This window comes from Xenopus laevis, chromosome 6L, assembly GCF_017654675.1.
Source record: "Xenopus laevis strain J_2021 chromosome 6L, Xenopus_laevis_v10.1, whole genome shotgun sequence".
Classification (NCBI taxonomy): Eukaryota; Metazoa; Chordata; class Amphibia; order Anura; family Pipidae; genus Xenopus; species Xenopus laevis.
In genome coordinates this window covers 78,418,901-78,432,117 of record NC_054381.1, presented here as the reverse complement: position 1 = coordinate 78,432,117, position 13,217 = coordinate 78,418,901, and the positions used below count along the sequence as shown (strand labels likewise).

At 39.6% G+C, this 13,217-nt stretch overlaps 1 protein-coding gene across 3 annotated transcripts in view; it reads left to right on the top strand.

Moving 5' to 3' along the window:
• chmp5.L (charged multivesicular body protein 5 L homeolog) overlaps nt 1-13,217 on the top strand; it is a 47,087-nt gene that overhangs the window by 11,763 nt on the left and 22,107 nt on the right. For all 3 annotated transcript variants that reach the window (XM_041565490.1, XM_041565489.1, NM_001093457.1), the window contains one exon: nt 2,849-2,953. In XM_041565490.1, coding sequence (XP_041421424.1) covers nt 2,924-2,953 — 30 coding nt within the window. In that variant the 5' untranslated portion in view covers nt 2,849-2,923. The remainder of the gene's footprint in view (nt 1-2,848; nt 2,954-13,217) is intronic.

Below are 13,217 nucleotides of genomic sequence, written 5' to 3'. Positions count from 1 at the left end.
CAGAGGCCTTAACTTCCCCAATATCAAACAATACAACATGGCAGCCACTATGAGACATTTAAAAGACTGGATCCATAACTCTGACATAGTATATACATTATTAGTATATACTAATTAGTATATACACAATAGTATATACTAATACCTACCGGGAACAACAGTTCATCCCGCAGACGAACCTGCTATATATTCTACACATGCATAGAGCTGAACTACTTACGACTGACATTATAGACAATCCCTTGTTATATTCCACTTGGCAAACCTGGAAAGACTTGAGAAAACAGAGTTGCTTAAACAGTTATCACTCATTATACTTACCTCTCCTATTCAATCCAGAATTCCAGAGCGAGCGGGCATTGACAATATATCAGGACTGGGGTAAAGAAGGGGTGACAACAATACGTCAATTGACAAAGAAGGATACTCGCAAACCACATTTCTCTCCGTAATGCATAATGTGTTTGCCTTTTTACAAGCTCAGATGTATACTAGCAGGACTATCAGACTTCTAACAGATAAGGATTGGGATAACTCTTTGGACAGATTTCTTTTACGGACTAACTCCACCAAGGGAACCATATCACAGAACTACAAATTTATGCAGGTTAATACTGACTATGACAGCATACCCAAAGGACACTTTATAAAATGCAGAGAAGGGAAAATAGCAATTGCCCGAAATGTGGACAACCCAGAGCTGACCTTATGCATTGTTTATGGGCCTTTCCATACATACAAAGATTCTGGAATCAGATACGAGACTATGCAAGTAGACATTTAGTGAATTTTGTCCCACTAACAGCAGCTTGGGCACTTTGGGGCACAACCCCCAACACCCATACCAGAATTACAAGGGGTGCAAAAAGACTCCATAACAGCAGTAGTAAAAAAAACTATATGACAAGTCTGGATAACAAACACCCCCCCCCCCCCCCCACTGTTAAACTATTCCTAGAGAAATTAGTGCGAGTTTTCTACATGGATTGGATAAAAGCATCTCTTAATAAAAACGCAATTGTCAAAAGGTTTTTCGAAACCTGGGAAAAGTTTATTGACATAATTCCACAAACAATAAGGCTTAGACTCCATGAGTGCTTTCTCTACACGGAATGGTATATCATGAGGACAATACATGGAGATCCTCCAATTAATCTGTGACTAGCAGGGGCTTCCGGCATAGCATTTTCAGAGACAAGAAAAGACCTATAAAGAGAAAGAAAGAGTAATTGCAATGATCATCCTTTTCTTTTTTGTTTATTTATTTATTTATTTTTTGGTTAATGATAAGGTTAAAATGTTACCCATATCTACAAGTTTGCTTACAGCAATCTGACTATCTATTTGATACTGCATTGTGCGCTTCACCCTCCCATTTCTAGATGCACTAATTATACCGAGAACTCCGCCTGTATACTGCTATATGTAAACGAGTTATGTATATTATGTAAATGGGAAAAAACACATATGTATATGGAAATGGAAGACTTGTATTGACCAACTGCTCAAATAAAATGTTTCTTTAAAACAAATCAAAGTATTTTAAAGTAATTTTAAAATAATGCTCTGTTGCCCTATACTGTTTGCTTCTGAAAATATGACTTTCGTTTATATTAGTAAGCTGCTTTGTAGCCATGTTGTCATTCAAGTTGAAATAGGGCTAGATGGTACAGGTTTCATAGCAGATGACAGATTAGCTCTGTTGAATACAATTGGTTTAGTTCTTACATAGGAATCTAAGGCTAGTGCCACATTATGCAGATCTCAGCCTGCAGAGAAACACAGGCCAATAATCTGCTGTTCCTGTGCTGATCAATGTGCCTGCATCTGAACACATTGCCTCCGCCTGAGTGCATGCAGACATGGCAGATTTAGGTGCCAAAATGCAAGTTTTTGCAGCGGACCTGCATAATGTGTCACTGGCCTAAACACAGCTGCTTAATGACATAAACTATAGCAGTGTTTCTGAAACATACACACCAATTTTACTATTACAGGACAATACTACATTTTATTTTCATTTTATTTTGGTTTTACTGATTTTTAAAGTTAATCTTGACAAAGCTAGGGTTTTATTAACTGAGATAAATGATGGCAATGAGTGACAATGATCACTGATTGACAATACATTTAAACTGAGCTGTTATTGGATGTAGGCTGTACTCTTCACTTTATTGTGAGTTTTCTTGCATGCAAAAATGATGAAATACTACTATTTTTTTTTTCTTAAAGGGAACTCCGGCTTCCATACCAAAATTTGATAAAGCGGCCCACATAACACAGAAACCACTTATATACCAATCACAGATACCTGTTTCTTCAAAAAGTATGAATAAATACAATTTTCTATGCTGAAATCCAGCTGTTTAACAGTTCTTTTCTTTCTGCATCATTCGAAATCCTAGCAGATAAGGAGGGACTAAAACACTGATGTTACAATTTGTAACAACTTCTCCACAGTTTACAGACAGCATGCAGGAACTACGTAGCGCACAATGTATTGCATCGTGATATTCCTTTCCTAATTAAAATCACATGTGCAGGGAATTGTGGGGTTTGGAGGATGCAGGCTGAGGACAGCTGGCTGCTGATACAAAGTAACAGTAGTCAGCCAGCTCAGCAAAGTAGTCTGGAAGATCAGTATGGGGCTAGGCTTAGGGAACTGTCAGAAACCATTAAAAATCATGAAAAGTCTGCATAATTTTTAATTGATGTATATTGCAAATTTGCTTGAAATTATGTTTACTTTTCAAAAAGATTATGTTTTTGTGGAGTTCCCCTTTAAAAAAACCAAAATTTTTAGAAACTTGTTGCCAATTGCTGTTGTGTTTTCTTCTTTTGCTGAAAGGTTGATGGTAGAGCCGAGTCAATAGAGAAGAAAATCTCACGGCTAGATGCAGAACTGATAAAATACAAGGATCAAATGAAAAAAATGAGAGAAGGGCCATCCAAGGTATGATTTCTGTTTGGGCATTAGCTAAGCTGTGTTTTAAATATAATGAATTAATTCAGAAAGCTGTGCAAATGTGTGTTTGACCTTTTTTAGGGGGCAGAGAAATGCAACATTTCAGTTATAGACTCAACCAAAAACCGTAAACACTTTTGCTTTATGCTTAAATTAGGGCTCTTTTCTGAGCAAAGGTACTGTTGTGCAGTCACATAAGGTAAGTCACAGGTTCAGTTGAGGCTGATCAGGTCCTGGCTTCAATGCACATGCTCCATCTGTGATCAACAGGGCAGTATTGGGGGGAGCACTGTGATGCAGTTCAGAGAGGCTTCTCCATAGCCAATATCTTGGAACTGCATGCATTGGAAATGAGGAGAACTGTGGGGTTGAAGGCATGGTGAGGGAGAAGAGAGAAGAAAGTAGGATATTCAAGGTTGGAGTAAATACTTTTCTGATAATCTGTACATTTTTTGAAGGCTAGTTTAGAGGATGCTAGAGTTTAACATGTATTTGCTACCTTAGGGACCCTAATCATATGTGGAATGTTGAGCCAGCTTTATGGGGGACTTGTGTCAATAAAATTAAAGGAGAATTCAACCCTAAACTAAAACCCCTACCCCCTATAGATACCCCTCCCCCCAGCCCATACTAACTAGGGGTGCCTAACAAATTAGCATTCCCTCCTGTTAATAGGACCTTCTTTGTCCTTTAAAGGAGAATTCAACCCTAAACTTAAAAAAACCCTACCCCCCTATTCTACATAGACCTCCCTCCCTCCAGCCTAAGTGTTATCCCGGGAAAATGCCCCTAACGTTTTACTTTCCCCTCAGTGCAGATTCAGGCATCGAAGTTCAAGGGCACCATCTTGAGCCGCTTCAGTAATCTTCGGAATGAGACCGGCGCCTAGGCAATTTTTGTGAGTTTCAGCGCATGCACAGTTGTAGCAAAACAGAAAATTGTGCATGTGCCAACATGCCTGTCTCATTCCGAAGTGGCTGAAGATGGCACCCATGAACTCCGATGCCTAAATCTGCATCGTGGGGTAAGTAAAACATTAGGGGCATTTGCCCCGGGGTAACACTGGCTGGAGGGAGGGGGGTCTATGTAGGGTAGGGTTTTTTTTAAGTTTAGGGTTGAATTCTCCTTTAAAGGACAAAGAAAGTCATTATTAACAGGGGGAGGGAATGCTATTTTGTTAGGCACCCCTAGTTAGTATAATTGCTAACCTCAGACCCTGAGCTGGGTGCGCCTCTTTTTGGAAAAATTAACCACCCAGGGATACCTTCTATAAGAGCTTCTGCGTCACCATCTCTGAAAAATGTTGCAAGTGTTTCATGGTCTGTACATGTGTGCTGTAATGCTTCTCCATACAGTACAGGTATGGGATCCATTATCTGGAAACCTGTTATCCAGAAAGTTCCGAATAATATAGAGACTACAGTATATACAAAACCCTATTCTGGCAATTCCTTGTTAAGAGCAGACTCCTGCCACCCCAAGCACTTTAATGGAGGGATCCCAAAGGGACAGTTTATACGCTTACGTCGTAACTGCAGTACTGAGGAGAAATTTGTAGAGGAGTCTTGTAAATTATGGGATAAATTTTTGCAGAAGGGGTATGATATGAGGGTGTTACAAAAGGCTTTTGAAGTAGCATTGAGTTGCACACGTGATGACTTGATAAGTAGGAAAGTTAAGGAAGGGAAGAAGAGAGAGGGAAATACTCGAGATAATATAGGAACTAGAACTTCAGATGTGACTAGGAATTTGGAGAGAAAACAGGAACAAAAGTTAATATTGAGCACTAAATATAGTGCACAATTTAATAGGATAAAGCAGATTGTGAACAGACATCTCCCAGTACTATATGGGGATAGTATATTTAAACAACTATTGGAACCAGGGGTACATGTAGTAGCGAGAAGAGCACCCACCTTAAGAATGAGTTTATCCCCTAGTGTAGCTAGAGAGGAACGGAAAACTGACACATGGTTACATAGTACAGGGATGTTCAAATGTGGGTCGAATAGATGTGTACACAGAACACACCGGCACAACATGGGTACTACTAGCAGGTATAACCTTGCTCGTTTATTGCGGATGCAACGTTTCGGGGCGTGGCCCCTTTCTAAAGCATACCGGATATTCTTCGTTCAACACTTTAGGGTGGCGAGATTGCAAACGCCATATCCAATAACATTCTCTCTGCAGTAATAATTTCTTTCTGTCCATACCTCCTTTAGGAGAAACTTTCTCGAGTATCTGCCAGCGTAATTGAGAGAGTTGATGGGATTGGGAAAAAAAATGTTTAGCCAACAAGGTTTCGCTTTTATTTTTGCCAGATTTAGTCTCCACCTTTACAGTTGTCAAAAGGGGTTTGTAGGTACGGATCGTGGACTTATGTTCGTTTAGCCTTAGTTTCATGGCCGTACTGGTTTGTCCTATGTACAATAACCCACAAGGACATTTCAGGCTGTAAATAACATCCTTCGCATCACATGTAAAAAAAATGCATATTGCGTGTTTCGTGCCTTGTTGGGAGTGAGTTACACTTGCCCCAGGTATGATAGCATTGCAATGTCCCCAATTCCTGCAGGGATAAGTGACACTTTTCTGAGAGCCTAAAATGGTACTGACACCCCTTTTTTATTGGATTTTTTATTTTTAATAAGTTCCCCTATATTTCTTCCCCTCCTAAAGGAAAACAAAGGTGGTGCCCCAAACAAGTGTCCAAATTTGTGATCGGTGGACAAAATTTGCCAATGTTTTAAGATTGTCTGTTTTAACCTCTTAGAATTTGTGTCAAAAGAAGTAATAAAGGGTATCCTCTGTAGGGTAGACTTATTCCTAGGTTTTCGTACAAGTGGGATTGCTTCTACCTCCTTTTTTGTATTCATAAGCATATCCGGATCGTACGCTTTGTCCACAAATCTCTGTATCATATTATTGGATTCCTTATCATATAGTTCAAGGGAGGATGCGATACGCTTCACCCACATTAATTGGCTTCTTGGCAATCCTTTAAAGAGACCAGGGGGATGAAGGCTAGTAGGTCTAAGCAGATTATTTCTGTCTGTTGGTTTAGTATATACAGTGGTAATCAGCTTAGTATCCAATACTTGAATATTGACATCAAGAAAATGTAATATAGATGGGTTAGCCTCAAAAGTAAATTTGATAGTAGGGTGTACAATATTTAAATGATTTACAAATTCGTTTAACTTATCCAATGATCCCAACCAAATGAAAAAGGTATCATCCACATACCGCATGTACTGGCAGATGAGATGATTATAAACAGAATTGGAGAAAATATGAGTTTTTTCAAAATTGTCCATATAAATGTTGGCGTATGCCGGTGCCATGTTGGCACCCATGGCACAGCCTTGTAATTGTAAAAAATAATCATCATTGTATGTGAAATAATTTTTGGTTAAGACCATATCCAAAAGCTGGCAACTGAATGTAATTTTAAATTCAGGTAAGTCGGAAGCAGATAGATAACTACGTATACATTCAATGCCTTCTGCATGGCGGATAGAGGTAAAGAGATCTTTTACATCTAATGAGCATAACAGAAAATTTTGTTCAGGTAAAATAACCTTGTTGAGCCTAGTCAGGAACTCAGTAGTGTCGGTGAGGCATGGTTTCAGGGATGGTAAGATCTCCTGAAGAAACATATCAATGTAAGTGGCAAGAGGTTGCCATAATGCGTCCACATTTGAAACAATAGGCCTTCCTGGAGGGTTAATGAGGCTTTTGTGCACTTTGGGTAGAAAATACACGTGAGGTATTTTAGGATGTTGTGTAAACAATAAACGAGAAACATCTTCTGTTATTAACCCTTCCATCACAGCTGCATTTAAAATAATATTCGGCTCATTTTTAAATTCCAGAGTAGGATCATTATTCAATTTTTTATAATGAAAAATATTAAGTAAATGACGTTCAGCCTTTTTATCATAGTCGGTTTTGTTTAGTAATACAATTCCACCCCCTTTATCCGCATTGGTAATGATGACATCAGTATTACTTTGCAATGTTTTTAATGCCTCCTGCTCAGCAAATGAAAGATTTTTATTATGTTTGTTTACATTTTTCGTTAAATATTTATTGATGTCAGCCATTACTATTGCTTCAAAAGTGTCAATGGTGGGAAAATTCCCAGGAGGAATGAAATTACCCTAAAGTGCCTTTTAGTTACAAAACTATCCTTTTGATCAACATTTTTCTCCGCAAAATGCACTTTTAATTTTAAACTTCTGGTAAATTTGAACAAATCAATCGCCATTGTAAATGGTGGCTCAGTATAAGTAGGAACAAAGTTTAATCCTTTACTTACACTTGTACGAAAACCTAGGAATAAGTCTACCCTACAGAGGATACCCTTTATTACTTCTTTTGACACAAATTCTAAGAGGTTAAAACAGACAATCTTAAAACATTGGCAAATTTTGTCCACTGATCACAAATTTGGACACTTGTTTGGGGCACCACCTTTGTTTTCCTTTAGGAGGGGAAGAAATATAGGGGAACTTATTAAAAATAAAAAATCCAATAAAAAAAGGGGTGTCAGTACCATTTTAGGCTCTCAGAAAAGTGGCACTTATCCCTGCAGGAATTGCGGACATTGCAATGCTATCATACATGGGGCAAGTGTAACTCACCCCCAACAAGGCACGAACACGCAATATGCGTTTTTTTTACATGTGATACGAAGGATGTTATTTACAGCCTGAAATGTCCTTGTGGGTTATTGTACATAGGACAAACCAGTAGGGCTATGAAACTAAGGCTAAACGAACATAAGTCCACGATTCGTACCTACAAACCCCCTTTGACAACTGTAAAGGTGGAGACTAAATCTGGCAAAAATAAAAGCGCAACCTTGTTGGCTAAACACTTTTTTTCCCAATCCCATCAACTCTCTCAATTACGCTGGCAGATACTCGAGAAAGTTCCTCCTAAAGCAGGTATGGATAGAAAGAAATTATTACTGCAGAGAGAATGTTATTGGATATGGCGTTTGCAATCTCGCCACCCTAAAGGGTTGAACGAAGAATTTAACTTGAGTTGCTTTTTATAATATTTTTACCGTGTACTAATCTATAACTTTTTCTTCTCTTTTAGATAAGCAGTTTGCAGTCATATGCCTCAGGGAAAGATTACATACAAAAATTCCTGCTAGGGTAAGATAAATTAAAATCTAATTAATAGAGGTGAATTTGAATTAAAATTAAATACAATTAAATAAAATAAAACTCAAGTAAACATGTCTAATTCGTTTTAGTAATGTTAAAAATGTTTTTCTATATGAGCATGTAGCAGATTTGAAACAATGTATTTTTTAAAAATATTTTGTGACATTTGTTAAACATTGTATTCACACTTGATATTGATACATTTTGTACTGACTGTCGTTACTTTTATTGCACTGGACACTATACTTGTGGTTGTTTACTAACTATTGTTGAACACAGTTTTTTATTAATATAAATACAAGTAGCGCAAGAATGGACTGAAATATATTTTTATTTGTTTTTATATATTTTTACAAAACGAACACTGTAATTTTTTTGTCACATTTTCAAAAAAAAATTTTCAAGGATTTTTTTTCCAAGGATTTTTTTTTTTTTTGTAGTTTGGACTAATTTTTCTATTGGCCTATATTTATGCATTTGTACTTATTGTCATTAATCGAATGTAACACCTTTCACTAATTAGCTTAATTGCTGTGCTTTTAAATTCCTTTGTGCACTAATATCCGGTATGCTTGAGAAAGCGGTCACGCCCCAAAACGTTGCATCCGCAATAAACGAGCAAGGTTATACCTGCTAGTAGTACCCATGTTGTGCCGGTGTGTTCTGTGTCCACGTTGCTTATGAGGTTGCCCAATTCCTCTATCATCGAGCACCTGGGATTCGTGTGTTTCTGGACGGCCAGGGTGTGCGAGTGTAAGTTTTTTCTTTTTTCTTTTTACAATTATCTCGAATAGATGTGTCACATGTGGAGTAGTTAAGGTGGCAGATACCTTTACATGTAGTAGGACGCATGAGACATTTCAGATCAGGAATTATATAAATTGTAACACCAAGGTTGTGGTCTATTTAATAACCTGTCTGAAATGCCACAAGCAATATGTGGGATGTACCATTAGGGGTCTTAAGAATAGAATAAGGGAACATCTTAATGCAATTAAATCGGATAATAAAAATACTCCTGTCTCGAGACACTTTAATGAATGTAGTGGTGGGTATGTGAAATGGGTATCTGTACAGGGCATAGAGAGAGTGTATGTGGGGCACAGAGGAGGAGATCTGCAGGCTAAGAGCGGAAGTGAAGTGGATATTTAAATTACTTAGTAGACAGCTGGAAGGATTAAATTCAAGATTTGACATAAGTTGCTTCTTTTAAATTACATACACCAAACCAATAACAGGATCGCAACATAGTTTCATAAATGCTACTGAGCAGGATTTAACAATAAATAGTATAGCAATATAGATATAGAAGGTTATGGAATAATGTAATTATGATTCGTTTTATATGAACTCATGAAGCATGGAATTTGTGTATTTATTATATTGGAATTTATATGGAATTGTATTTATATGTATATGAAGTCTGATCAATCGAATTGGTTTTAAATTAATTGATGAATACATTTCTTTTAAATGTATGTAAATAGTTAATATGCTAATGAAGGACATGTGTTTAAAAGACAAACATGCTAATGAGAATGGAGGTCTCTGAGGAAGTGCGTAGCCACAAAACGCGTCAGACCTCGACGCTAGATGTTTGATCAGATGTGAAAATAAAGTTATACCTTTTTAACCATAACCTTGTGAGTGGGCGATTCCTTTTGATGACGGTGTGTGCTGCCACAAATCCTTGTGTGCAACCAAACAAATGTGCCAAAGGCTCATGCAACAGGCCAGCAGAACAAGGGCCCTTTTAAAAGGCCAGCAGACCAATGAGCTGAGGCCCATGGTAAAAGGCCAGCAGACGCATGAGCTGAGGGCCATGGTAAAAGGCCAGCAGACCCATGAGTCGAGGGCCATGGAACCAAAACAAGGGCTCTAACCCAAGCCAAGGGCCATAATGAAAGCCAGAGGCCACATAAACCCAGCTCCCTGGCGAGAGGTCCAAGGCCACACAAAGGGCCATAGACTACAAGCTGGCTTCAAGCCTGTTAAGGTGCCAGCAGACATAACCACAGTAAGTGCCCTTCAATCTACCAACAATTAAAGAAGGGAAACCTACAGCCACCAAAACTCAGTAGATGTAGTATAACTACAACTGAGCTCCCAACAAAAACCACCAGATGGGAATAGAATATTTAAGAGAAGGCCTAAATCACAGGAAAAAATGGGGTACAAACCCCCTAGCCAATCCTGGAAATACCAGGTGTAATAAGAGCACACTTACCAACTGTGTCTGCACAGAGAACTCTGGCTCACAAACCTAAGACCTCAGATGACATCAATACAAGAAGTCAGAGGAACACCAGCACAGTAGGAATAATACAGTCAGATCCTTGGAGGCAGGCTGCTTCTTAGGAGCAGACTCGGAGGCTACAGAGGAAGCAGACTCTGCTGCTGCAGGTGGGCCCAAAAGGTATAGGAACCCCATGAGGCACAAACAAAGAGCAATTTCAATATATATTGGTAAAAATGCACAACCTCTGGATATGTTAGGGGCCCTAAAATGAATTTTCTGTGGAGCCCAATGACAGGTTACAGCATTGAACAGACTCAATGGAAGGAAGGAAGGAAGGAAGGGGGTACCATACTGCTTCAGAAGTGCAAGCCTCCAGCCAACCCTGCAAGCACCCTGTGTAATAAAAGGCAAATATAACCTCTGTGTCTGCACAGAGGACAATAGAAAAAACAGTAGCAAAGAGGCCCAGAGGAGTATCTGCACCTTACCTGATAGCAATGACAAGTCCGCACGATGGAAACTTCAGCTAGAACCCTGATCGCTTTCAGCTGAGGGACATAATTCGCTTATTAACATGCAGACTTCCTAGTGTAATGAATGTTTCAAACACACCGTGGATACTGATAAATCATACTCACCGGATTCAGGTACCACCCTGCTTCAGCAGAGAGATTCACCAGCCAATACTGAAAGTAACTTGTGCAACTGCATTTTGCACAGAGGACTCCAGCTCACAACATAAGACTTCATATAATACCAGAAGTCAAAGGAACACAGGCAGCTTACCAGATATCTCAGACTTGTCAGCAGGAATATCCAGTCTGGTGGAACACTGCTTGTTAAGAGCAGACTCATAAGAAAGAAAGGAGGTGCCATACTGCTTGAGTGACATGTGACATGAGCCAATATAACCTCTATGTCAGCACAGAGGATGCAGGTTCACCCATACAAAACTTAAAATATTAAACAGCAATAGCAAAGGGTCCGAAAGGAACACCCGCACCTTACCAAATAGTGACTAATTAGCTGGATGGAAACTCCAGCCAAAGCCCTGATAGCTTTCAGCTGAGGGACATATTAAACTTATTAACATGCAGACTTCCCAGTGAAATGAATGTTTCAAACACACAGTGGATACAGAGAAATCGCACTCACCGGATTCAGGTACCGCACTGCTTAGGCAGAGGGATTCACCAGCCCCCAGTGTAACAAGAGCCAATACTGTATTTTGCACAGAGGACTCCAGCTCACAACATAAGACTTCAGATAATACAAGAAGTCAGAGGAACACAGGCACCTTACCAGATAGTTCAGGCTTGTCAGCAGGAATAGCCAGACAGGTGGAACACTGCTTGCTGCTTGTTAAGAGCAGACTCATAACAAAGGAAGGAGGTGCCATACTGCTTGAGCAGTGCAACCTCTAGCCATTCCTGGAGGTGCCTTAGTAGCATGAGCCAATATAACTTCTGTGTCTGCACAGAAGATGCATGTTCACCCATACAAGCTTTAAAATATTAAACAGCAATAGCAGGGGGCTGAAAGGCACACCTGCACCTTATCAGATAGTGACTAATTAGCTGGATGGAAACTCCAGCCAAAGCCCTGATAGCTATCAGCTGAGGGACATAATAAGCTAATTAGCATGCAGACCTCCCAGTGCACTGAGCATTTTTTTTTTTTTTAAAACGTTTATTTATTACCAGCACAAAGTTGTACAGAAAAGTAACATGCATTCAAGGCAACCATTGCCACACTGTGCTGGACATTTTAACTTTAAACCCCCGGGGAAAAAAAAACAAACAGCAAGAGAGGGGAGAAACAAGAAAAAGAAGAAGAGATAGAGAGAGAAGGGAGAGATCAAGGAGAGGCAGTGGGAGATCAAGGAGTGAAGGGAGGGGTATCCCCGACCCAAAAAGTATGAGACCAACCCCACACAGAAATACTAAAAAAAACAAGTCAGTATCGACCATATAGCCTCAGAGCATAATTAGCTGCGAAGGAAAGAATCAGCCTCCCAGTCAACGAAGGCAGAGATTCTACACAAGCCACTTTAAGTTAAGTCCGGATCATTAAGCCAGTCCAAAACAGGTTGAGGGGGGGACGGTGCCCTGTTAGTATAGGATTCATATTGCAGTATCCAGAGAGTCCAGATTTTAGAGAACTTCGTGGGACATCCACGAGCTGCATAGATTTGTTCCAAGGTCGGTAGAGTTTGCTCAACCAACATTTTCCAGAGGGTGGTTGTGGGTGGGAGAGCGTCCTTCCATTTCATGGCAATTGCCTTTTTAGCAAAAAAGAGCAGGAAGGTGAGCAGTGTTTTCTCCGTTCGTGAAGTGACAGTGTCATCGAGATAGTTAAGTAATAAGACTGAGGGGTGTAGTTCTACCGGTAATGCCATTAACTGAGAGATGCACGCAGCTACATCAGTCCAGAAATTTCGTATAACGGGACAGCTCCAGGCTAAATGGAAGAAGTCAGCATGAGCACCCTTACACTTGTTACACACATCAGGAAAGGAGGGGTTGATTCTATGCAAAATGTGGGGCGTATAGTATGCTCTATGGAGAAACTTAAATTGTATAAGTCTATCCCTAGACCTGATGAGGGGCTGAATGGATTCGGCAAGGATAATTTCCCAGTGGTCGACCGTGAGGTCAGGAATATTTGCAAGCCATCTCTTAAAAAGGTCACCATTGGGAATCAAAGTACACGTTCCAACCTGGCGGTATAGAGCTGAGAGGGGTTTGGCTAGTCTTTCTTTCCTAAGCAATTTTTCAAGAGGGGGTACCTCGACAGTAGGAGGGCCAGAGCAGAATTGTTGATTAACTGC